Source organism: Canis aureus, chromosome 2, assembly GCF_053574225.1.
Source record: "Canis aureus isolate CA01 chromosome 2, VMU_Caureus_v.1.0, whole genome shotgun sequence".
Lineage (NCBI taxonomy): Eukaryota > Metazoa > Chordata > Mammalia > Carnivora > Canidae > Canis > Canis aureus.
Window position 1 is genome coordinate 73,733,570 of NC_135612.1, and position 25,920 is coordinate 73,759,489.

Sequence of the window (25,920 nt, forward strand, 5' to 3'; positions counted from 1 at the left end):
CTGCCCACAAATTTATTTTCTATTTGTCTAATAGGTATAAAAACTGTCTGCTTTGTCACTTCTTTGAGCTTTATGAGCTCCCATTAGTATGAAATTAGATTTTTCTCCTGCTAATCTGTCTCATGTCAATTTTATTATTTTACCAGCTGAAGAATGTAGATAGGAAGAAAAAACAAGTTTTCCTCCCTTACACTATATTGAGGAAGAAAGAGGCCATCTCTCCATGTGGTGCTCTCCATTTATTTGCTTGTCAATGCCTAGATTGAGTCTCAATGCCCAGCACTAAATCAGTCTGAGACCTAAAAGAATGCTTTGTGCTCATTTAAACCAGTAACCAGCAAGAGAGGTAGACAGAATTCTTGGCCCAGTGAAGCCTAGCTCTGGACCTGGGATGTGATGCATGTAAGGAGATAACCACAAAGTCCACTGGAATGAATCCAGCAGGCAGTTGGAAATGTGATTCCACAGCACAAAGAGGTAGAGATATGGGAGTCATTTGCATTGACGTTAATTTGAAGACTTGGAAGAATTGAGATCATTTAGGGTGACCGTGTATAGTGAGAACAAGAGAACATTGAGGAGGAGTTACATTAAAGGGTCAATGCTGAGTGACGGGAGCCAGCAAAAGAAAGTGAGGGGTGGCCAGAGTCAGGTATTTGTGGAGTCAAGATAGTAACAGCTTCTCTGTAGCCATGGGATGAATATTTTAAAAGGAATTCATTTTTCATTTGTTTTTTTCTCTCTCCCACTCAGTGTAGTTCTTCATAGGCAAATGCCCTGTCATCTATTTCTTTTCTCTCTTACAATGTCCATCAAAGTCTTATAAATAGTAAATGCTCAGTAATTAGTATATGTGCTGCTGAAGCGAGCACATCAAATGCTCAGTAATTATCTGTTGATTGTTTATGGTGGGAAATTTGGCTAATAAAGCACATTGTATGAATGTATACAGAAAAGTGTAACTAACTAAAAGCAAGAACACTTGAAGAACTATGATCTTAGTTAAATTCAAGTGTGGGTGTCATATCTCACAAAAATTTTTTTAAACTAAAAGTTATTTTTGTGCTAGTAAAACCACTGGAAGCATCTCCTGAATACACTGGGGACTTTAGAAATGTTGTTTCTAAATGTAATAAAATGGTTAATATAACAAAAATGGTTAAAATGTAAAATTTCAATTAAATGTATTAGATGCCTATCTGTTAAATTTGAAAACATCTACCTTACATAATGTCAATTCAGTGGTTCTCTTGTTACTTTTTTTCCTCTCAGAATAGGAGTTTAAATGTGTACATTTTAGATATAAGAAAGAGAAAAATCAAAGAATCACCTCTTTATCAGACAGCTCAGTCTCTGTTTTACACATTTTAATTTTGCATTATTTTGTGTTGTGCATCTTCTCAAACTTTGTGTAGGTGGGGATTGTTTTGCTTTATTGAAGGGGAGTGGGGATCTGTTAAAATCCTTAGCATACCAGGAAAGCAGAAGGTAAGGACTTTTTGATTGATTCTTTGACTAAGATTTAGTATATTAGTGCAAAGCACAGTTTACAGTTAACACTGAGTGATGATGATGAAGAAGAAAGAAACGAGTGGAATGGAGAATAAAATACTTTATAAAAGTGGTAATTTAATTGGTGCTGTGATTCATATAAATTATGCATAATGTATAAATTAATGTATAGAAGAAGAGATAGAATAAATTCTTACGAATTCTTCGTTTGATGTAATCACTTTTGGTGATGAAAGTCTAGTGAGCTGCTTTTTTCCTTTCAGATACTCTTTCTCCTTTGCTGCCACCAGCCTCTCTGCACAGATCATTAAACAATGGCCTGATGTCAGAAAACTGGAGTGACTTTATGGCTCTCAGTTTTCTCATCTGTGAAAAGGTAATAATAATGTTATCTATTGCATTATTGTTAATCACATCCTATACCTAGCACATAGTGCAAGAACTTGCATATCAGGGGCGCCTGGGTGGCTCAGTGGTTGAGCATCTGCCTTCAGCTCGGGTCGTGATCCCGGGGTCCTGGGATGGGGTCCCATATTGGGCTCCCCTGCTTCTCCCTCTGCCTGTGTCTCTGCCTCTCTCTGTGTCTCTCATGAATAAATACATAAAATCTTTAAAAAAAAAAAAAGTACTAGCACATCAAAAATGCTCAACTACTGCCAGCTAATGACTATCAGGTTTTATTTTAGACTGTCTCTGATGACCTATCTACTCTGCTTACAAGTAATTGGTGGACAGAGTCATCCAAAATTTAATGGCAGTTGCTCCTTATGTGTATTTGGGTGGAGAACTATTTATCAAAGCCAAGTACTGTATGTTCTTTTTTCTGTGTCATGTTTATTCAGTCATCAAATAACCACAGTGTCTGTCTTATATTACTCAGTAGGTCCTATGATTTAATTGTTGAAAATGATATCAGGACCTAAATTATGTTTATAGGGTCAGTCTTCCAGTAGGAAAAGCAGGCCTCCACCCATATAGATCATTCAGTTAAGGAAAACTTTTGTTCCTAGTTCAGCTATGAATACCTTGGTTTCTATGATTTTAGGGTAAGATTTTTGTTGCTTTCCCACTGTCCTTTCAAAATATTGTCACATACCATCTCTTTTTCATTCTTATCTGTTGGATCTAAGATTATGCTCTGATGAAACTTTTGCTCTAGTCCTAGATAACTTATATTTAAGAACTGAAAATTTTTCTATGGTAGGGTTTCTAAATTCTTCCCATTTCAACTCATGTGGGATGCTACAAAATATTTCACCAAACAATTCAATTTATTCATGAATATCTCTCTTTATATTCCCCACTGTCTATGTGAAACATGGTGCCCTTAGCTTGAAGTTACGGGAAACTCTAGGATTTAATAGGAAACTCTAAGTTTAAATATCATAAGATAATTCTCTGGAATCTGACCAAATTCTTGGTCAACCACAGTGTGATATCATAACAGCTGAAAGTTTAGTCAAGTTTTAAAATTTCAAATTAACTGCTATGTGTTGAGGATAGTTCTAATTGGAACAAGAACCCTCTTAAGTAGTGGGGTTCTGGAGTCAAAATATTCTGATTATGTTTCTCCTAAATTAGGTAATATTACAACCTTTTGTCATCCTTTCTATCTTTTCTTATCTTCTAAACAGAGTCCCTGATGATAACCTATATTGCACACCCTTATTTTCTTAGAATATTTTTAATGTATAATATCTATACATGCATTAACAGTGATAAACAGGGTTTTATTGCTCAAGAAAAGTCACAAGACTCAAAATCACAACGCTTACAAATTTATACTCTATTAAAAAAAGAATATATTGATGGCATTAAAATAAAGATTGCATCACATCAAAGGCTGCCTCACTCTCAGGGGTCCAGAGAGACTAGGGTAGGCTGCTTTGTTTGCCCTACGTAAGGGTGGAGGCCAGATGCAGTTTCTCTCCCAGATCAGGAGCCACTGATGTGTGCACAGAATATCAGCAAAAGGCCCAAAATAAAGTTTGGGTGGAGTTTGTTACATTTTACTTATCATATAGGTATATTCCTGCTAAATAGCTAGTCCCAACAGCAGAGCTGAGACCAGCTATAAAGCACTGGTCTCAATGATATTAATATTCAATGTCAACCAAGTGGTACAAATCACAACTACCCCAAAGTTCCTCAGACCTATGGTTACGAAACAACACTATCAATATGTTTCATGCCTTGTCCAGGGGTCAGTGCCATACAGTAACTAGCAAAACAATGCAGGCTCATTTCTGGCCTGTGGGAGTCAACTGTCACAGTATATAGTCCACCATTCTAATCTATGGGTAAAACAACTATCCTTATTTTGAAAGAAATTAACTTTCTGTACAATTGAAATGCACACACAGGGGTACCTTGGTGGCTCAGTCAGATGAGTGTCTGCCTTTGGCTCAGGTCATGATGGGGGGTCCTGGGATGGCACCCTATATCGGGCTCCTTGGTCAGTGGGGAGCCTGCTTCCTCCTCTGCCCCTCTCCCTCAGCTCGTGCTCTGTCTCTGCTTTCTCTCTTTCAAAGAAAAAAGAAAAAAGAAATGTACACACAGATTCTAAATAAGCATTTGCAATAACTAGTAAGAAAGAGGTATGATTTCAAGCAGAAACCAAACCAGTAAATAATATCAACATGCATTTTCTTATATTTTTATACCAACTTTTATAATTCTTCTGCCTCCTGAATCTAAAGCTATCTGAACTTTAAGCATACATCTGCTGAATGATTAAGAACTGTAATCAACCTATCATTAATCAAGTCTACCTCTTCCTTGGAAATGCCAGTTCTCCTCCATAGGGATAATGTCCTGTGATACAAAAACCAAAAGACACAGCCACATTAGTATTTTTCTGTATAGTCATAGTTAAAACTTCCCACTTTTTGATTCATTTTGAGAATGTAGACTGTTCCTGGTAGACTTTTTCTTCATCTCACTTCCTGGCTCTTCAAAAGAGGAAGAGGTTTTGGCAGACTCCTTCCCCTAGAACAGGCACCTGAGTCTAAGCTAAGACAGAATATTATTCTCTTATTCTAAGTCTCTGTCTAAGCCTCACGGACACTGTTAGTAAATTTTCCCTTCTGCAAAAGCCATTTGTTGGCTCCTTTCCTCTAGCAATAATTTCACTTTTCTTTCAATAATCATTAATTTTAGTTCAAACTTTTCCCCTGAAGAAGATCTCTCTGCTTTAGTGGCTAGGCTAGTCCATGTAGTTGGTAACAAGATGAGATGTGTTTGGACTTAGCTTCCAGTCTGCTCCAAATTTAGGGGATCAGATTCAAGAAGTAGAGAAAATGGAGCTATCTTGTCCACTAGCAACAAAACATTTGCATAGTTAGCCCCAACTTGGAAAAGTGGGGGAAGGGATAGTCTATCCCATCAATGTCTTTGAAATTCTTGCATTAGGTTCAAATCAGTAGATACTATCTTGTTTTACATTGTTGGCCTTGGGAGCCCTTAACTATACAACCAGTCCAGGGACTACCAGTCCAGTGTGTTTGTTATGGACTGATTGTGTCCATACCCATCCCCCAAACTTATATCAAAACCCTCCCCTTGGGGCCTGTGGGTGGCTCAGTCCATTAAATGGCTGCCTTCGGCTCAGGTCATGATTTCAGGATCCTGGGATAGAGCCCCGTGTCAGATCACTGTTCAGCAGCAGGGCAGCTTCTACTTCTTCCTTTCCCTCTGTGATTTCTCTGGCTCATACTCTCTTTCAAATAAATAAATAAAATCTTAAAAAAAAAAAAAAAGCCCCTCCTCATTGTGATGGTACTAGGAGGTGGAGCCTTTGGGAGGTGATTAGGATTAAATGAGGGTTGTTCCCTCATAAATGGGATTATTGCCCCTATAAAAGTCGTAAGGGAAATTGTTGGTCTCTGCTCTGTGCCTTGTGAGGATTCAGTGAGAAATCAGTAGTTTACAAACTGAAAGAGGGCCCTCATTAGAACTCAACCAAGATGGCATTGTGATCTCTGACTTTCAGCCTCCAGAACTGTGAGAAACAAATTTCTGTTGTACATAAGCCACCCAGTCTGTGGTACTTCGTTTTAACGACCCAAAGGGACTAAGACAGCATTAAAAAAGAAAACTGTCATGAACTATGAAAGACCTGTTTTTATGTACCTCTATTATTCCCCACTCTCTTTTCCCTTCCACTGTAAAAGTGTAACAGTTTGTTTTTAACTGAGACCCAAATACAGTCTCCTTGATGTTAAGTTGCAAAACACAAGCTACAAGTTTGTAGACCAATCCTTCAATCCATCGTCATCCCTGCATCTTTTTAAGTAGTTGCTGTGTTTAGTCCAATTCTAATTGTCTATTAATCTACTCCTTTGAGGGTAATAAGGAATATGATAAGCCCAGTCCATTAACTGGGATGTTTCTTTGCCCATTGTTGTACTATGTGGGCAGAGAAGTGAGTGCTTTGATCTGAGGAGGTGTAACTAAGAGAGCCAAAATGGGCACAATATTCTCGTTCCAGCTCTTTGGAAATTTTAAAGACAGTGGCTTTAGTCACTAGGTATGCAAAACCCAACACAGAATATGCATCAAGTTCTGTCAATAATCATCTAATTTCCCCTAGAGCAATAGCTAAAGGGTCAATATTATCTACTTGCCAGCTCTGTACTGGACCTTCTCCCCTGGGAATACTTCCAAAGGCTAATTGTAAACAGAATTGTTATTAACAGCATTTCAGCAAAGGCCACCAGTACATTTTGTCATGTGGTCCATTGCTGCATGGCTTGAATTCCCTGATGTCAATTCATTTCGTGAACCCAGATTGCCCCTTCAAGAGATCACACTTGTTGACCCTTTGCATAAAGTTTCTTTGTTGAGCAGCAACATGTTTCACTTTTATTTGCCTTTGGAATTCATGTAAAGATTTCCAAAGAGCGGGTACCCCTTTTATCATCCAGTTATGTTTGGCCCACTTGCTAGACCAGATTACAAATCCATTGGTAACAGCCCAAGAATCAGTAGACACTCAAAGAGTAGGGCTTCTATTTGTATCTAATTCTATCACTGCCAGGAATACTGCCTGCAAGTTAGCCCCCTGGACCAACTTGTTCTTTTTCTTCTTTCACAAGAATTTTGCCATCTGCTGGACACTGGGCTACTGCTTTCCATGACCCTGTGTTCTGGAACTGATACCAGTGAACCAGGTTGATTGGCAGATATCCTTGAACAATCAGTTGAAATGAGGGACCCAATTTTGCAATAACAGCAGGCAGGGGCTGGATTAAGTAACTCTAAATCTTCTCATTTCACATCCCCAACTAGTACTGGTTAAATAATCAATTAATATATTATTCTTTTAAATTTTACCCATTAGGGAGAGAAATAAATCACATTTTAATTTGTATCCCTTTTATAGTGGCATTTCATATCCCTTAAATTAATTCTATCACCCTAAGAGGCTGATTAGTAAGCTTAACCAGTATTGTACATTGTACTCCTATATTCAATAGAACTAAAAGTTTATTTTTTACCCCCAGGCCACTTCATCCAGTCTTGGTGTTCATCTGATATACTAAAGCAGAACATGGGGGAAAATCCAAGTGATAATCTCGAGCTGAATATCGTAAAGAACAAGAGCTCACAAAAAAATTATTGGATAAGACATCTTCTGGGCAGGTATTTTTGAATAAGGAGTGAAGATCGTATAGGCCAGTTAACTCTTCATTAATTATACACTTAGATGCCTTATTGACAGAAAGTATTCTCAAATTGTAAGTGTGTAATGATGTAACAGGATTTGATCAGAGAAACAGTATCCCTGGAAATGACATAGGATTTGTTATATATAGGAATTTGACCTCACACAATTAATGGAAGCTGGTTAAATAGTTTACGCATGGCTTTTGCTTCTGTGGTGCTAAGCCTGATGGCAGGCAGTCTAGAAAGAAAATGGACCAATGTCAAAAACTAGTAGGAGAGGACAAGTTGGAACCTGCTTCGGTCCCTTACCACCTCTAAGCCTTTAACTTTAGTGGTACAGGTAACCACAAGAGAAGCTAGAATCCTTCATTATGAAGCTAATGTGCAGCTGACTCAGGAGTCAGAGTTGGAGAAGCTAAAGGAAGAGATTCAGCAGGAAGGTAGAGTTGCTTTACACCCGCTGCAGTTTCATACCTCCAAACGAGCCAACAAATGGGTGACAATGTGCGTGAACTGCAACAGTACGTGGTGTACTGCATTGACCCTTCCTGTGTAAAAAGAAGAGGATAATGGGCTAGTTATATGGTTATATGGAGAGTGAATTATGTTGCCATAATTTTTTTTTAAAGATAGCTCCTTTTTCACCTCTGTCTTCCAAATTTTGCTCTCGTCCAAAATGTCTCCTGTGGCCCAGGTTAACCTGTAACTATGTAAAGAAGAAAATTTCTGGGACTCAGTTCTTGCTCAACTAAGTTAACACAGTACAAGACCAAATGTTTTATGTTAATGTATGCAAATTTTGCTTAAAAGTATGTTTTTTCTGTTAACATAAATAAATTTTGTTTAAAAGTAAACTTTGAAGCTAGTTGTTCTAGCTCTAATGAAGTTATGACTGGATATAAGTTAAGGTTCTACCAATATCTTTGCAATTTAAAAAATGATACATTTATACAAGAAACTATAGGACTAAATAATAATGCCAAGAGTTACTTTTTCTTGTTTCTAAAGAATAATATGAGCTATTACTGTACTAGGAAACATGGTTTTTTAAAAAGCAAATCTAGCTTAGTTCCGGGACATCTTTCAGATGTGAAAGCAAACTAAACTATGACTATTCATGTTCAAGTCATAAGATGACAGATAACTCTGGCAGACATTAAAGTAAGTATGATGATACTGAGCTTTGAAATTAAGTGATGCATGAGTTTTCCACAGACATATTCCCAATTAGAGATTAAAACTATTAAAAAGATATTGAAAGGGCAGCCCTGGTGGCGCAGCGGTTTAGCGCCGCCGGCAGCCCAGGGCGTGATTCTGGAGACTGGAGATCAAGTCCCACGTCAGGCTCTCTGCATGGAGCCTGCTTCTCCCTCTGCCTGTGTCTCTGCCTCTCTCTCTCTCTCTCTCTCTCTCTGCATCTCTATGAATAAATAATTTTTTAAAAATTTATTTATGATAGTCACAGAGAGAGAGAGAGAGAGGCAGAGACACAGGCAGAGAGAGAAGCAGGCTCCATGCACCGGGAGCCCGACGTGGGATTCGATCCCAGGTCTCCAGGATCGCGCCCTGGGCCAAAGGCAGGCGCCAAACCGCTGCGCCACCCAGGGATCCCGAAATTTTTAAAAATCTTTAAAAAAAATTTTAAATATTTAAAAAAAAAGATGTTGAAAGTCTTTTCGACAAATGGTACTGGGACAACTGGATCTCCATAGGCAAATGAATGAAGTTGGACCCCTAATTCATAATACATAAAAATTAATTCAAAATGGATCATAGCCCTAAGAGTTAAAACAGTAAAACACATAGAAAAAACATAGGGGTAAATTTTCATGACCTCAGATTAGGCAATAGTTCCTTAGGTATGACACCAAAATACAAGTGCCAAAGAAAAAAATACACAAACTAGATTTTACCAAAATTAAAAACTCTGAAGCATTCCATTTCAAAGAAATGCTGCTTCAAAGCCACTATCAAGAAAGTGAAAGGATAAGTAATCTACTGAATAAAAAAAATATTTATAGGGACACCTGGTGCTCAGTGGTTGAGCGGCTGCCTTCAGCTCAGGGTGTGGTCCCAGTGTCCTGGGACAGAGTCCTGCATCAGGCTCCCTGCAGGGAGCCTGCTTTTCTCTCTGCCTTTGTCTCTGCCTCTCTCTTTGTGTCTCTCGTGAATAAATAAATAAAATATTTTTAAAAAATTTACAAATTATGTAACTGGTAAGGGAGTTGAATCCAAAATATACAAATAACTCTTACAGAGATGCCTGGGTGGCTCAGTGGTTGAGTGTTTGCCTTCGGCTCAGGGCGTGATCCCAGGGTGCCGGGATCGAGTCCCACATGAGGCTTCTCGCAGTGAGCCTGCTTCTCCCTCTGCTATGTCTCTACCTCTCTCTGTGTCTCTCATGAATAAATAAAATCTTCAAAAAAAAAATCTTTAAAACCAAACAAAAAAGAAAATCCCTAAAAAACAAATAACTCTTACAAATCAAAAATAAAAAGACAATTTGATTAAAAGATGGGTGAAAGATATGAATAGACACTTCTCCAAGGAAGATATACAAATGACCATTAAGTGCATGCAAAGATGCCCTCACATAATTAGTCGCTAGGGAAATGCAAGTCAAAAACCACATTGACATACCACTTCATACTCACTAAGATGGCTAAAACCCAAAAGACAATAACAAGTTGATGAGAATGTAGAATGTATGTGGAATGCAAGGAACTTCCATACATTGCTGGTAGGATTGTAAAATGGTATAGCCACTTTAGAAGGCAGTTTGATAATTACTCAAATGCTGTACCTAGAGTTACCGTACGCCTGAGTAATTCTACTGCTAGGCCAGAATAGGCAAATCCACAGAAACAGAAACTGTAGTAGTGGTTTCCAGGGCAGAAAAAGGAGGTGCATGGAAAGTGATTCTTACTGATTATGCGTTTTTTTTGTTAGAGTGATGAAAATGTTCTGAAAGTAGACAATAGTAGTAGTTGCACGAATCTATGAATATACTAAAAACTATGAATTGTACACTTTAAAAGGATGGATTTTATGGTGTATGAATCATATCTCAATAAAGTTATCATTTAAACCAACTATTAAAAAGGAACTCTTAGAGGAAATAGTAAATACCTGGAAGTTTAAGTTTTATGTTTGTATCTCTTGAAAGCTACTTCATTAAAATCTTTAGACTTACTTGACCAAAGACGGTATATAATATAGCAAATAAACACATGCAAAGATGCTCAACATCATTAGATATGAGGGAAATACAAATTATTATCACAATGAGATAACACTCCACACAAACATCTAAAACTGAAAAGACTGTACCAGTTACTGGTGATGATAAGAAGGAATTAACCCTCACACATTGCTGATGGGAATGTAAAATGGTACTTTGGCAGTTTGATAGTTTCTTAAAAGTTAAATATGTGCCTTCCATATGACACAACCATTCCACTCTTAGGTATTTATACAAGAAACATGAAAGTATATATTCATACAAAGACATATACACAAATGTTCCTAGTAGCTTTATTTTTAATAGCCCAAACTGAAAACCCAGAGATTCATGGATAAACAAATTATGGTATACCCTACAACAGAATGTTACCCAGCAATAAAAAGGAATGAACTCTTGATACACGAAACAGGGATAAATCTCAAAATAATTATGCTGAGTGAAAGAAGTTAGACAAAAAAGGAGTACATGCTGTGTGAATACATTTATATAAAAGTCCATAAAATGCAAAACAATCTACAGAAACTGAGGTCATGATTGTTTGGGAAAGAGGGGATAGAATGAAGAGGAATTAGGGACTACAAAATGACATGTGTGATAAATAGTTTTCTTGGATGTGGTGGTTTCATGGTTGTCTACATATATTAATACTTACGAAATTATACTCTTTCAATTTGTGCTATTTAAGTTAATTTTACTTCATTAAAACTGTTCTAATGGGACATCTGGGTGGATCAGCGGTTGAGCGTCTGCCTGCGGCTCAGGATGTGATCCCAGGGTCCTGGGATTGAGTCCCATGTCGTGCTCCTTGTGGGGAGCCTGATTCTCCCTCTGCCTAGGTCTCTGCCTCTCCCTCTCTCTCTCATGACTGAATAAATAAAATATATATTAAAAAAAAACTGTTCTAAAAGATTGTTGATCTTTCGTGCACAGGTGTAAGAGACATCTTAGAGAAAGACTGGTATGGTTTTAAAGAGCTTCACTTTCATGCAACAGATTTATGAAAACTTGTAAGCTCAATATGGATAACAAGGTACCATTCTTTAAAGCATCAAGGATGCTTTTTATGCAGGTAATTATTTTTTCTGTCAAATAAAAAAATACATAAAAATTCATGTTTTCAGTGTATGTACAGATCTATGATATGTTATGCATGTGTAGATTTTTTTTGCACATGTATCTTTTTGTAACCACTATCACAGAGAATGAAACAATTCAACACCTGAAATAATTCCCTCCTGCTGTCTGTATGACCCTTTTCCACTCCTAATCTTGGACACCAGTGATCCATGTGCATTATATTTGTTCCTATATTTTTTTAAAAAAAGATTTTTAAAAATTTTAAAATGTTTTTTAAAAAAGATTTTATTTGTGAGAGACAGAGATAGCAACAGAGATAGTGAGAGAGAGAGCACAAGTAGAAGGGAGAGGGAGAACCAGGTTCTTCACTGAGCAGGGAGCCTAAAGTGGGGCTTGATCCTAGGACCCTGGAATCATGACCTGAGCTGAAGGCAGATGCTTAACCAACTGAGCCACACAGGCACCCCTATTTTTACTTAAAAAATATTTTATTTATTTATTTGGGAGAAAGAGCAAGCATGAGTGGGGAAGTGGCAGAAGGAGAGGGAGAAGCAGACTCGCTGCTGATCATGAGCCCACATAGGACTCCATCCCAGGACCCTGGGATTGTGTCTTGAGTCGAAGTCAGACGCTCAACTAACTGAACCACCTATATTTTTACTTTTATCAGAATGTTGTAGATGGAATACTACAGTATGTAACCTTTGACATGGAGTTATTTCATTTGGCATAATCCATTTGAGATTTATCCATGTTGTTTTGTATATCCACAATCCATTCCTGTTTATTGCTGAGTAGTTTTCTTTGTGTGTGTGTGGGGGGAAGGAGAGGCGGGGGGGGAGGGGGAGAGAGAGAGAGAGAGAGAATCCTGAGCAGGGTTGATCTCATGACTTTGAGATCATGACCTGAGCTGAAATCAAGAGTCAGATGCTCAACTGACTGAGCCACCCAGGCACCCCTATACTTAAGATTTTAAATATGGATTCCCAGTTATTCCAGCACCAGCACTCCAATGATTTCCTTTTAGAAGGCACTATTTATTTGAAGTTAACCATGACTGCAGCAGCAGAAAGACTTGACCTTCTATAAGTGCTTTATAGATATTTGTTAATGTTGCTGATAATGATGACTACTTGTATACTGTGAACTTTCTTATGGTCCAAAAAACATTTTGCATAGAAGTCAGGTACATAATGATTAATTAAAATTACAGTTATTCCAAATGAGTACTTTTTGGGGGAAGGGATCTTCCATAAATATAACTTATTAGAGAGATAAAATATGTAACCCTTTTGCCAACTACAGTCATGTCATAATGGCAATTAAATTTTACATTAAACATTATTTGATATTATAGGACAATGACATTATTCTTCAGATTTTTACCTCAAAATGGAAGACTCAGTCAGGAAATGGAACATATCTTCTTTTACAATGGATCCGTTTCCCCAATTTTGTTATGATCAAAATATATGTATCTTTTAAGATTTTATTTATTTATTCATGAGAGACACAGAGAGATAGAAAGGCAGAGACATAGACAGAGGGAGAAGCAGGCTCCATGCAGGGAGCCCGATGCAGGACTCGATCCTGGAACTCCAGGATCACACCCTGAGGCGAAGGCAGACACCTAACCGCTGAGCCACCCAGGTATCCCATCATCAAAATATTGGTTGCAGATAACTGTGCTGTGATATCTCTTTTACCTTCCTTCCATTCACTTTTTAAAATGAGCTTGCCCATGCCTCCTTCTCTAAGAGTTTGCTCATTCATAATACTGCTCTTGAGCCCCTAGTTGATTGGACCAGGAGTGGACTAAGCTGGGCTAATTGGTTTTTCTCTCCTCAGAATTTGGAATTGGGAGTTTCTTTTGACCGCTTGAGCTGGAAATAATACACAGCTGGTATGGGTATGCACCGCACGTTTTGTGTGGTGCAAATGTGTGGTGATGGGGCAGTTGTCTAGGGCCCTGCTATACCATCTAGTACAACTTGAGTCTTGGGAAACTTGCCATTCCAAACAGTAGGTATGCAGACAGCTCCACTACTCAGCTGATACCTCCCTCTCTCAGCTTTACCCAGTTCCTCATGTCTTTTTAAAAATATTTAAATTTTTATTTATGTACTTTTTTTTATGTTTCTTTAAGCTCTAAGCCCTATGTGGGGCTTGAACTTATGACCCTAAGATCAAGAGTTGCATGCTCTACTGACTGAGCCAGTTAGGTGCCCCTCTCATGTCTCTTTTTCTATTCCCTAGCAACATCAGGGAAATGGCTTAGCAATTTTTAGACCAGAGGCAATCACTGATTCTCAACTTACTGAAGCAGGTAATGATTCAGAAGGTTCAAGCACCTCTACTTAGTGAATGGTTCTTCTGGTAACTCCCTTTCTGGTCTTAGAGAAGGGGGAAATTCTCTACTCTCCCTCACGATGTAAGGAAAGAAAATACCCTCTCTTTATAATACTGTATTCCCTCTAAAAGGCAACTTTCACTGTTCCTGTCTTCTCTTACATGAGGGATGGAATAATGGTGGGGGTTGTACTAATTTTCTTAACTGGTACCTCTCACTTAACCCAATGACAGAAGGGATAGCCTCCAAAAGCTGATGCTTTTTCAAACACAGAATGAATTAGGGGAGGATAATCTTTTTTTTTTTTTTAAGTAATCTCTACACCCAATGTGGGGTTTGAACCCATGACCCTGAGATCAAGAGTCCCATGACCCACTGATAGCCAGCCAGGTGTCCTAGGGGAGGGTAGTATTTATCATGTATCAAGTATTTTTAGTTGTGGGGTCAAAATCAGGACTCCTTTTCACTTCAAATGAAACAATCCCTGATACAATGATTTGACCTGGACTCCTTTCAAACTGTTTTTTTCATTTTCTTCTTTATTTTTTTTATTTTTTATTTTTTATTTATTTATGATAGTCACAGAGAGAGAGAGAGAGAGAGAGAGAGAGGCAGAGACATAGGTAGAGGGAGAAGCAGGCTCCATGCACCGGGAGCCCGACGTGGGATTCGATCCCGGGTCTCCAGGATCACGCCCTGGGCCAAAGGCAGGCGCTAAACCGCTGAGCCACCCAGGGATCCTTCTTCTTTTTTTTTTTTAAGATGTTTTGTTTATTTATTCCTGAGAGGCATATAGAGAGAGGCAGAGACATAGGCAGAGGGAGAAGCAGGTTCCCTGTGGGGAGCCTGATGCACAATTCAATCCCAGGACCCCAGGATCACGACCTGAGGCAAAGGCAGATGTTCAACCACTGAGCCACCAGGTGCCCTCCTTTCAAACTGTTTCATATAATTAGAAGTATAAGTACATCTTGCAAATATGTATATAAGACTAATTTTATAAATCATTCAGAATTGGTTGGTTTTTTAATAGTCTAGTTTATTATTGTTTACAGAGCATTTTAAGATATACTGTGCCATTTAATTACGTGTGGGCTTGTTGCTGACTCACAATCCTATGAAATTGAATCTATGAACATTCCAGATCATCCCTGATATCCCAGTCTACTTTTTAATTATCTTTCCTCCTCAAGGTCCACAGCCTTCTTCCCAGAGCCCACGGATTTCTAGTCATAGCTAATCCTAGATTAAAGCCTAGTTCAGGAAAGGAACATCTTTCATCTATTTTAATCTCCCATTAATTTGGCATTTAGATAAAGTTGATTTCCATTAGCAAGGAATTAATAGGTGGCATTTTTGAATGTGGCTGAAGCTAAAAGTCTGTGGATTTAGTCAGATAAAGAGATAATATAACAGCCAGGAATAGAAAAGGGGCACCTAAAATCCTCCTGCAATGCTTTGGGGTCTCTCAAGATTTACAATTCTACGTATCACATTAGGAGATAGAATATCTCCATAGCAGAATATGGTATCTTTTAAACTTTAAAGAAACTGAAATACTTTGGTGAGGAGTTAGAGATTGGGGAATAAAAACAGACATAGCTTACTCACTATTAGAATTCAATAATCTCTAGTTTTGTGTGTGTGTGTGTGTGTGTGTGTGTGTTTAATGTGTTCCAGAGAATGAAATAAGTAACATTTTCTTTTTAAAAATATTTTATTTTTAAGTGATCTCTACACCCAATGTGTGACTTGAGCCCACAACCCTGAAATCAAGAAGTTGTATGCTCTACCCACTGAGCCAACCAGGTGCCCATAAGTAATATCTTCTAAAAGGAAGAAATGTGGAAGGGCAAGTTGCAACTATACTGAAGCTATCACACTGCTTCTCCACACTTATTAAACATTATCCACATGTACTTTTTTTCCCCCCACTCTTACTTATTAAACACTATCCCCAAGGTGAGGGGACAAATAGTTTGCCTTTTATTTTATTTTATTTTTTGCCTTTTATTTTATTTTATTTTTTGCCTTTTATTTTCCTAACCCCTTAGAAATGTCTTTACTTTTCCAATTTCTACTCATGAAACTTCAATATTTTCCTTCACCAAGTCCCCATCTTCAATATCTATTACACAAAAAATTTGAAAAATCATTCTATAAATTCCATCTTTATTACTTTCTAAAAAATTAGTAAATAGAATATTATCTATTCATTATTGCATAGAAAAAGCAAACATACTAAATTTTTTTTGGTTCCCTTTGCAGTTTGAAATTATGAAGACACAACTTAAGTGCTCTAGCTGAGGAAATAGCATGATAGTAATGAGACAGCAAGCTCTTAAAAATGTAAGAGTAAACTAATTTATTCTGATGACTGTAAAAGTGAATATACTTTCTCAAGATCGAATTCTCCTAAATTTAAGTTGTATAACTATCTTCAACTGGCTAACAGTGAAGGTTTTATACTGAATAATAAAAGAGGTCTAATGTGAATTTGAAGTGCCTCACTAACTTTCAAAAAAACTATAAAAGCATGTTGTCCAAAATTAATCCTAACTAAATTAAGAGTTTACATATAAAAAAATAAATAATTGAGAACTTAGAACTAAATATTGGATCTGTATTTTCTTTGTAGGCCACATGATTTCCTTTCTTTCTTCTTTCTTTCTTTCCTTCTTTCTTTTTTTTTTTTTTAAGATTTTATTTATTTATGAGAGTCAGAGAGAGAGAGAGAGGCAGAGGGAGAAGCAGGCTCCATGCAGGGAGCCTCACATGGGACTTGATCCCAGATTGCCAGGATCACGCCCTGGGGTGAAGATGGCGCTAAACCGCTGAGCCACTCTGGGTTCCCCATGATTTTCATTCATCAATGTGCCCATAGTGTCCCACTGCATAAGAGGTATTCAACAAACACCTGCTGAACTGAAAATAACCTAGGCTTAGGATTAAAAAAACAAGGATGCCTGGGTGGCTTAGCAGTTGAGCATTGGCCTTTGGCTCAGGGCCTATGACCTGGGATCCAGGATTGAGACTGCATTGGGCTCCCTGCAAGGAGCCTGCTTCTCCCTCTGCCTATGTCTCTGCCTCTCCCTCTTTGTGTCTCTCACGAATAAATAAAAAATCTTAAACAAACAAACAAACAAAAAAAGTAAAAAAACAAAATCAAATGAAAAGGAAAATAGAAAATATTGGACTAAATTTTAAATTTCAGCACATTAAAATTATAGTTAAAAAGAAGACTGCGAACTGTAAAAGCATTGGAAGTAAATATGATAAAGCACAGAAATCGTTAAGTATTTTATCCAAATTGCTAAACATAAAAACATAGACCTCTCTGAACTTTAAGGTATCTCAGGCATTTTAACAGTTTATAAACTGTTTTAATAGGTGCAAAACCTTCAGCTCTGAGATAAAATATCAATCTCCAATATTGTTTGAAATGAATGGATTAATTTTAAGAACAAAGCCCAAAATCTTTAGAATATTAATATTAAAAAGCATAGTAATTCTTAGTATGCTCAATTCAGACTATAGTTCAGCTGTTGAAATATTTTTAAAATTTCAAATGTGAACAGTGCTTGGGTGGCTCAATTGAGCATCTGACTGTTGATTTTGGTTCAGGTCATGATCTCAGGAACCTGGGATCAAGCCTGGGTGTGGCCCTGCGCTCAGTGTGGAGTCTGCTTGAAATTCTCTGTCTCTCTCTCCGTCTGCCCCTCTCCTGGCACACACACTCTCTAAACAAATAAATAAAATTTTAAAAAATTTTTTCAAATGTAAGATCAAGAATTATCTCACTTCCTAACACAACCATCTTCACTTTTTAATATTCCTCTTTTTAGTGTTTATTCATCAATGTAATATTCTTTATCCGTATATAAGTATAATGTGCATGTTGTGTCACTTTTTCCTTTAACAATAGGTCCATAAGCATTTTACCATATGCTGTATGGTAGTCATAATTAATTCACTTATGATTTCTATTCAACATTGTGCTAGAAGTCCAAGCTAGACCCAAGGCAAGAAAAATAAATAAAAGGTGTCCAAATTGGAAAGCAAGTAAAATTATCTCTGTTTGGAGGTGATATGATCTTATATGTAGAAAACCCTAAAGATTCCACAAAAAAACTGTTAGAACTAATAACTTCAACAACGTTCCAGGATACAAAATCAACATTCAAAAATCAATTGCATTTGTATACACGAATAATGAATAATTCAAAAGAAAAATTAAGAAAACAATTCCATTTATAATAGCACCAAAAAGAATAAATTATTTAGGAATAAACTTAACCAAGGAAGTAAAAAACTACAATGCTGAAAACTAGAAAACAATGCTGAAAGAAATTAGATATAAATATATGAAAAGACATCCATTCTGTTTGTAGGTTGGAAGACTTTATATTATTAAGATGTCTATATTACCCGGACATCTGGGTGGCTCAGTCAGTTGGGCATCTGCCTTTAGCTTGGGGCGTGGTCCTAGGGTCCAGGCAGGGGTTGAGTCCTGAATCAGGCTCCCTGCTAATGGGGAGCCTGCTTCTCCTTCTCCCTCCCCCCGCTCATGCTCTCTCTCAAATAAATAAATAAAATCTTTAAAAAAAGAGACATCTATATTACCCAAAAGTGATCAACATTCCCTATCAAAATCCCAATGACATTTTTTGCAGAAATAGAAAAATCATTTCTAAAATTCATATGGAATCTCAAAGGACCCTAAATAGTTAAAACAATCTTAAAATAAAAAAGTTGAAGGTCTCACATTTCTGGATTTCAAAACATACTACAGAGCCACAGTAAAAATCAAAACAATGTGATATTGGCATAAAAATGGACACACACACACAATGTGATATTGAACCCAGGAATAAATACTCACATACATAGTCAGATGATTGCCAAGAGTATCAACATTATTCAATAGGGAAAGTACTGTCTTTTCAACAAATGGTGCTCAGAGAGTTGGATATCCAAATACAAAGGAATGAAGTTAGAACCTTACCTTACAGTATATATATAAATCAGCTGAAAATTGAACAAATATTTAAATTTAATAGCTAAAGCTATAAAATTCTTAGAAGAAAACAGAGGGGGGCACCTGGGTGGCTCAGTTGATTAAGCATTAGCCTTCAGCTTGGGTCCTGGTCTCAGGGTTCTAGGATTGAGTCTGTGTCAGGCTCCCTGCTCAGCGGGGACTCTGCTTCTCCCTCTCTTCCCTCTGTGTGCTCTCCCTCTGTGTTCTCTCTCTCTCTCTCCTTCTCTCAAATAAATAAATAAATAAATTTTAAAAGAAGAAAACAGAGGAAAAGCATCATGGAATTTGACAATGATTTCTTGGATATGACACCAAAAGCATAGGAAACAAAAGAAAAAAATAAATTGGACCTTACCAAAATTTAAAACTTTTGTGCAAAGGACATTTTCAGAGTGAAAAGTGAAAAAGGACACTTTGCAACGGTGCAAAGGACACATGCAATGAAACAAAATATTCACAAATTATATATCTATCTTATAAGGGATTAATATCCAGACTATATAGAGAAATCCTATAACTCAACAACAAAAAAAGAATCACCCAATTAAAAAATGAACAAAGTAGTTGAATAAACAGTTCTCTAAAGAAGATATATACAAATTGCCAATATGCACATGTAAAGATTTTCAACATCACTAATTATCAGGACAACACAAATCAAAGCCATAATGATATACAACCTCACACTCATTAGGATGGATAATATGAAAAAAAAAAAAAAAGAAAGTATCAAGTATTTGTGAGGATGCAGAGAAATTGGAACCTTCATGCACTGTTGGTAGGAATGTAAAATGTCTAAGAATGTCTAAAAGAATAACAAGCAGGGACTTGAATAGATATTTGTACTCATATTCATAGAAGTTTTACAATAAGCCAAATGGTGAAAGTAACTCAAGTTTTTATCAGTGGATGAACAAATAAACACAATGGGGTATATACATGCAATGGAATATTATTCAGTCTTAAAAAGAAAGGAAATTCTGCTATAAACTACATGGATGACCCTAAATTATGCTAAGTGAGGGGCACCTGGGTGGTGCATGAATGTATTCAATGCCATAGAACTGTATTCTCAAAAATGGTTAGAATCGTAAACTTTATGTTATATATATTTAACCACTCCTATGGATTAAATTATGTCTCAGATTCATATATTGAAGCCCTACCACCCAGTGTGACTATATTTGAAGATAGGGCCTATAAAGAAGTGATTAAAGTTAAATGAGGTCATAAGGGTAAGCCCTAATTCAATTGCATTAGCGTCCTTATAAGAGACATCAGGAGGGCCTTTGCACAGAAGAAAGGCCATGTGGGGACACGGCCAGATAGTGGCCATTTGTAAGCCAGAAAGAGAGATCTCACCAGAAACCAACTCTGTGGGCACCCTGATCTTGGATTTCCTACCACCAGAACTTTGAGAAAATAAATTTCTGTTGTTTGAGTCATCCAGTCTGTGGTATTTTGTTATGGCAGTCTGTATATAGACAGGCAGCCTAATGCAAGCATAAAAAAAAATAAAAAAAATTAATAATTGTTTTCATTGCAAAACTAACGTATGGATCTGTAAAAATTCAAACCATACAAAAGGGTAAAATGTCATAAGGAGTCCCTCACCACTTACTCCTCTCCACTTGCCTCCCACCCCTAGTAACTAATGTCAGTAGTTTTAGGAAAATCTCTCAGAAGGCTTTCTTCTTTAGATCAAGAATCAAAGTTGGGTTTGGTTCAGAAAGGGAAGAAACTTTGAAGTTTGTTAATCCCTAACACACAATTTAACATATTCATCCATTATATTACCATTATGTTTAGATTATTTCTAGATTTTTTTCTCCATCATATAAAATGTGATTAAGTTTCTTAAAATCTGTTTTAAATTACTTCTATACTCAAAGTTTCTTAGATCCTAACATACAATGCAACAAAGTTATTCATTCCATAACCATTGTTCAAATAGGTCATTTCCACATTTTTATTCCATCATATAAATGCAATTAATATCTTTATAATCTTACTAACCTTTTTTTTTTTTGTTAATGATTTTGTTATTCATGAAAGACACACAGAGAGAGGCAGAGACACAGGCAGAGGGAGATACTCCTCACAGGGAGCCCAATGCAGGACTTGATCCCAGGACCCCAGGATCATGACCTGAGCCAAAGGCATATGCTCAACCCCTGAGCCACCCAGACATCCCTCTTACTAACTTTTTAATTAAGTTCCTACTAGTGAAATTGAGCCAATGGCTGTGATTTTTATAGAACTTTGTATATATTCTCAAATTGACTTCCAAAAAGCTAAATGTCAACTTAAATTTCTACCAATAGTGCTAACAGTATCAATATTAGATACTCCTATTTAAAAATATCTCCAGGGGTGCCTGGCTGGCTAGGTTGGTGGAGCATGAGATTCTTGATCTCAGGGTTGTAAGTTCGAGCTCCATGTTGGGTGTAGAGATTACTTAAAAACAAAAAATCTTTAATCTCTCCATAGAGTAGTAAAAAAGACCTTACTTTAATTTGCATTTATTTATTTAAGTAGGGTCCATGCCCAGCACCAAAGCCAATGTGGGGCTTAAACTCATGACCCTGAGATCAAGACCTGAGCTGAGATTAAGAGTCCTGATGCTTAACTGATTGAGCCAGGTACACCTTAATTTGCATTTTGATGAGATTGACAATTTGCAGAATTAGTTATTTGTACCTCCTTTTTGTGTGTGAATCATCAGTTTATACTCTATACTTACACATGTATTAGAGGCATTAATATTTTCCTTATTGATTTGTAGGAGTCCTTCATATATTATGGTGTTACTCCTTTATCAATATTTCCAGCACTTTCTTTTCTTTCTTTCTCTCTTTCTTTCTTTCTGATAGTCACCACAGAGAGAGAGAGAGAGAGGCAGAGACACAGGCAGAGGGAGAAGCAGGCTCCATGCACCGGGAGCCTGACGTGGGATTCGATCCCGGGTCTCCAGGATCGTGCCCTGGGCCAAAGGCAGGCGCTAAACCGCTGCACCACCCAGGGATCCCTCCAGCATTTTCTAAATGGTGTGTCTTTTAATTTTATGTGTCCACTCAACAAATATTTATTCAGAGGTGGAATAGAGCCCTGCCTTGGGCACTGGAGCTCAGCAGGAAGTCTGAAGATTCTCTCCCTCTGCCCCTCCCCTGACTCAAGCATTTGTACATAATCTGTCTCTAAAATGGATAAACCTTTTAAAAAAAGTAATTATTCAGTACCTACTATGTTCCAGGTACTGTGGTAGGAATTCTATATTATTCTTCAAATTATGAGAATTACACACATGCTTCTTGTTTTCTAAACTGTTTCAAGTTTAGAAACGTTGATTGAACTTTACTATTGGGCAAAAACCAGGTCAAGATCCCACATCACTGTGAGTAAAGCTGGCCCTTTCTGTCTCTCATGAGATTGCAAGCAGATGCTGGGGCAGGGATGCAGTCATCCAATGCTTGGCTGGGGTTACAAGATCAGCCCAGTCACTCACACTCACGGTCCTTCATAGAGCTGCTTGAGCAGAGTGCTGTATACACTAGCTCCCTCCAATGCAAGCAACCCAAAAGAATGAGGTGAAAGGCTGCAATCAGTGCCTTTATGACCTAGTCTCAGAAGTCACACACCTTCAGCTGTATTCTATGGATGGGACTAGTACTGATTCAAAGGGCTGGGGGGACTACATTTCCAGAGGTGAGAATCATTGGAGGTTACCTTGGAAGCTGCCTGCCTACCACGGATCCTAATGTCTTAATTTTCCTATAAGTTACTTTATAAAGCAAGTATTGATAATTTTGCAACAGCCCATACAATTTTAGTTTTGTGACATACTGTTTTAAACAGGGTTCTCAAACACATCTGTGCACATGAGTGCGCCCAAGCATTTAAGACTTTCCGTTCCACAAATGAAAGTTCCCTCTGCTATAGTGTCAGCACCTCAACTTCATTAGGGTACTAGATTCCACCTCAAGCTCTCTAAATTTGAGTAAATCGAGTTCAAGATGGCAGATTCAGGGTCAAGAAGTTTGGCTTCTATTCACTTGTAATCTGCTAAATAACTAGGAAATACTTTGGAGTCTTACCAGAAATCTTTAATTTTCTAGAAGTCTTTATCTATGTGCAATATCCACGTACATTAAAAAGACCTTGCAGATCCTACGACTAATGTGCTGCAGGTGACTCAGGTGAGAGGATTCAATAATAATAATAATTGATGGGTAGCAATTCGGAGAGGTAAACAGCTCATCCAGTCGGTGTAAGGAAGAGGTTTTTTGTTTTGTTTTGTTTTTAACAGCTAATTTTTACCTCTTCTGCAAGATTGGCAAAGATACGCCTTTGTGAAATCTTTGCTTGGAATCTTGAGTTTGCCACTGGTCCTGTTCTCATTAAAAAGTCTGTTAACTCGTGGTTCTAAAGCAAAGTAGCTCCAAGTTTTGCCAAACTGGGCAGTTTCTAGGACCCCAAAGGTTTAGCTGGGAAACTAGGAAGGCCAGAAGGGTGGGAGAGTAGGAAGCACCAACCAGGTCCAAAAGAAGCGAGGTTCTTACTCGTCACCCAGCATCCCTGTCCCCGCAACAAAGCCTCGCCCCTGCCCATTCTCCACTATCTCCCCTGGTTGCTGATAGTCCCTTTAACATCTCTCTCGAGTTTCATTTCAGACAGCTCTCCGGCTGTGAGGACGTTAGGGAGGCCGAAGGGGTCCGGGGACTTCTACATTTGACATACTTTTTTTTTTTTTTTTTTTTTTACATTTGACATACTTCTGTGCATAGGACTAAATTCTATTTTCGTCGGGGCCTGAGGGGAAAAACAACAACAACAACCACCCAACTCTCCAGAGGTATCCTTCCTTCGGCAAACGCGAACTTGCGGCCGCCTCCACTTGTCCCCTCGCTATGCTAAGCCCTCGGGTCTGAGAAAGCCACCAAGTCCGGCCAAGGCAGACGCGCAGCCCACGACGTGGTTCAGCCAAGACGAAACAGAGGTCAGGCGGGCCACTTCCCCAGAGCCGCGGGGCCTCGCCCTCCTCGCTCGGCGGCGCTCGGCCCCACCCCTCCCAACCGGAACTGCAACCCCCGCGCGCCGCGCCCCCGCCGAGAGCGCGTCGCCCGCGCCCGTCGCGCCCGCGCCCGCCCCGCCTCCCCCGACGCACTGGGCAGGCGCGGGGCGCGCGCATGCTCCGCCGCGGGCCGCTGGGGTCTCGAGTCGCTGCAATCTGTTGCGCCGCCGCCCGCGGGAGCCGGCAGATCCGGGTCTCGTGGCTTACAGTGACGTGGTCAATCGAATCAAAACAGAGGAGGGGAGGAAGCCAGCGGCCAGGAGCAGCAGCGGCCGCGGCGTCCCGGGCAGCCGCAGCGTTCCGGAAGCTTCAGGCGGTCTTTCTGCCGAGCCTTGGTCCCGGCCCCCATCCTCCCCGCCCCGTCGGTTGTTGTCTGGGCGGGTGAGTGTCTCCCCCTCCGCCACCGCCGTGTGCCGGCCCACCCTTCCCTCACCCTGGGGGCTCCTCCGGCTCTGGGGGACTGCGGCGGCTGCGGCAGAGCGGGGCTGGCTTCTCGGGCTCGGCGGTTCTCCCGCCGGGCTGGTGCCTGTGCACCGGGAGAAGCCCGCGGCCGCCGAGCCCGCCCCCCCCCCACCCCCCCTGGCGAAGAGCGAGGCGGAGAAGAGCCTGCAATTTGGCTTTCTCTGCAGGAAACCAGAGTCGGGGCTTAGCAGGAAAAAGTGGACGGGTAGCTACGGGTGGTTTTATTTTTAGGGCAAGACCGTCAGCTCGGGTGGAGGCGTATAATGGGAGTAAAAAGAGAGTCGTAGCTGGAAGGAAAACCCCACAGACCCTGAAATCCACACTGTTATCCTTTACCTCTGTTTCTCTAGGTTTGATGAAGTCATTAGGATGCGTCCTTTGTTGTGATTGACAAGACAGGAAAGCTGCCATCCCGAAAGCGGGAGCTTTTTTGGTCCTGACTGTGGTGCGAATTGAAAGTATTCTTTTTCTGTTTGTTCAGTAAGTGGAACCAGAGCTGACATTAAAAAAAAAAAAAAAAGAAAAAGAGGTAGCACCCTTTATAAAAGCAAACTGGTTACCGGAGTGCTTGCAAGTCCAGCGTGGCCGTTTAAAGCCAAAGTTTTCCAAAGTGGCTGTTTCTGTGTGCGGTTCGGGTTTGGGCCAAGATGGTATTTGCTAGCTGTAGAAACTAGGATGTTTTGAGTTGCCCTAGTTTGGAGAATCGAAGATAGGGCCTTACTAAGAGAATGTCTTGGTTTGGCATCAAGAAGTCAGATGAGCCTCACGCACGTCATACCTGTGTTTGTTGAGACCTTCCAGTTCCTGTGTGTTGTCAGAAACCGTTGGCGGCTCCACATGCACAGTAACTTGGATGGTGTAAGACCTTTCGGGTGTTTAGTTTTATCTTAGGAGGCGATCTCACCGCCCAGTTCGGGGGAGCTGCAGAAAGCTTGCCTTCCCTTCCACTTCAGGTGATCTGCCACGCAGATGCCTCTGGTGTAGACGGCTTCAAGCCCTGCCACCCTGCGCGCCCCTCGACAGCACGGAGGAGACCAGAGGACCCGACCTTTTTGCCCTAACTTGGTGTTTGAAACCCTCCCCTTTTAAAAAATGTCCCCAGAGAAGTGATTAATGGAGGTGTTTCTTTGGTAAATGGCAAGAAAGAAGAAGCATGTGCCAATTGATTGCCCCTTATGAAATCCAGGAAGAGAGCTTAGGCATTTAGACAGCTTCCTTGAAGGGGGTATCCTTGTGTGGTGTTCCAGGGACCTCCTCTTAACAGCTTGCTTTCTCCTGTGTATGCAACTGAGCTCTTTTTTTCTTAATACCACAGTTGAAATCCTGCTGATCTAGATAAATGAAATTGTTTTCTCGAAGTTTTTTTTTTTTTTTACCTTTTATGTAACTTGAACTGAATATTTTAGCTTATACGAAATAACTTATAATTGGTAAGTTATTACAATGGATAAGCAAAAAAAAGAAAATAAGTCATTGATAATCCTGCCATCCAGAGATAA

At 39.1% G+C, this 25,920-nt stretch overlaps 1 protein-coding gene and 2 long non-coding RNA genes across 17 annotated transcripts in view; 2 read left to right on the forward strand and 1 right to left on the reverse strand.

The window, feature by feature from the left end:
* Positions 1–16,073, forward strand: part of LOC144301928 (uncharacterized) — a 51,059-nt gene extending 34,986 nt beyond the window's left edge. Inside the window, exons 2-6 of one of the 3 annotated variants that reach the window (XR_013368836.1) lie at positions 1,776–1,888; positions 7,017–7,155; positions 11,354–11,492; positions 13,757–13,826; positions 15,579–16,073. This is a non-coding gene — a long non-coding RNA (uncharacterized LOC144301928). The remainder of the gene's footprint in view (positions 1–1,775; positions 1,889–7,016; positions 7,156–11,353; positions 11,493–13,756; positions 13,827–15,578) is intronic. The other 2 variants (XR_013368837.1, XR_013368839.1) reach the window with 2 other exon arrangements.
* Positions 1,628–25,584, reverse strand: LOC144301935 (uncharacterized). Of its 7 annotated transcripts, none has more exons than XR_013368849.1 (3): positions 25,200–25,584; positions 3,882–4,034; positions 1,628–1,878 (listed from the first exon to the last, which is right to left on the reverse strand). It is a non-coding gene; the product is annotated as an uncharacterized LOC144301935 (long non-coding RNA). The 7 variants fall into 7 exon arrangements; XR_013368844.1 differs by lacking the exon at positions 25,200–25,584 and adding an exon at positions 24,758–25,167; XR_013368868.1 differs by lacking the exon at positions 25,200–25,584 and adding an exon at positions 24,053–24,356.
* The window catches only part of SMIM14 (small integral membrane protein 14), a 93,850-nt gene continuing 91,960 nt past the window's right edge, over positions 24,031–25,920 (forward strand). For 2 of the 7 annotated variants that reach the window (XR_013368794.1, XM_077879121.1), the window contains exon 1: positions 24,031–24,340. Coding sequence is in view for 3 of the 7 variants with exons in the window: in XM_077879121.1 (XP_077735247.1) it covers positions 24,075–24,340 (266 nt within the window). In the remaining 4 variants the exon portion in view is untranslated. Of the gene's footprint in view, positions 24,341–24,771; positions 24,902–25,920 lie in introns of all 7 variants that reach the window. The other 5 variants (XM_077879130.1, XM_077879138.1, XM_077879091.1 and 2 more) reach the window with 5 other exon arrangements.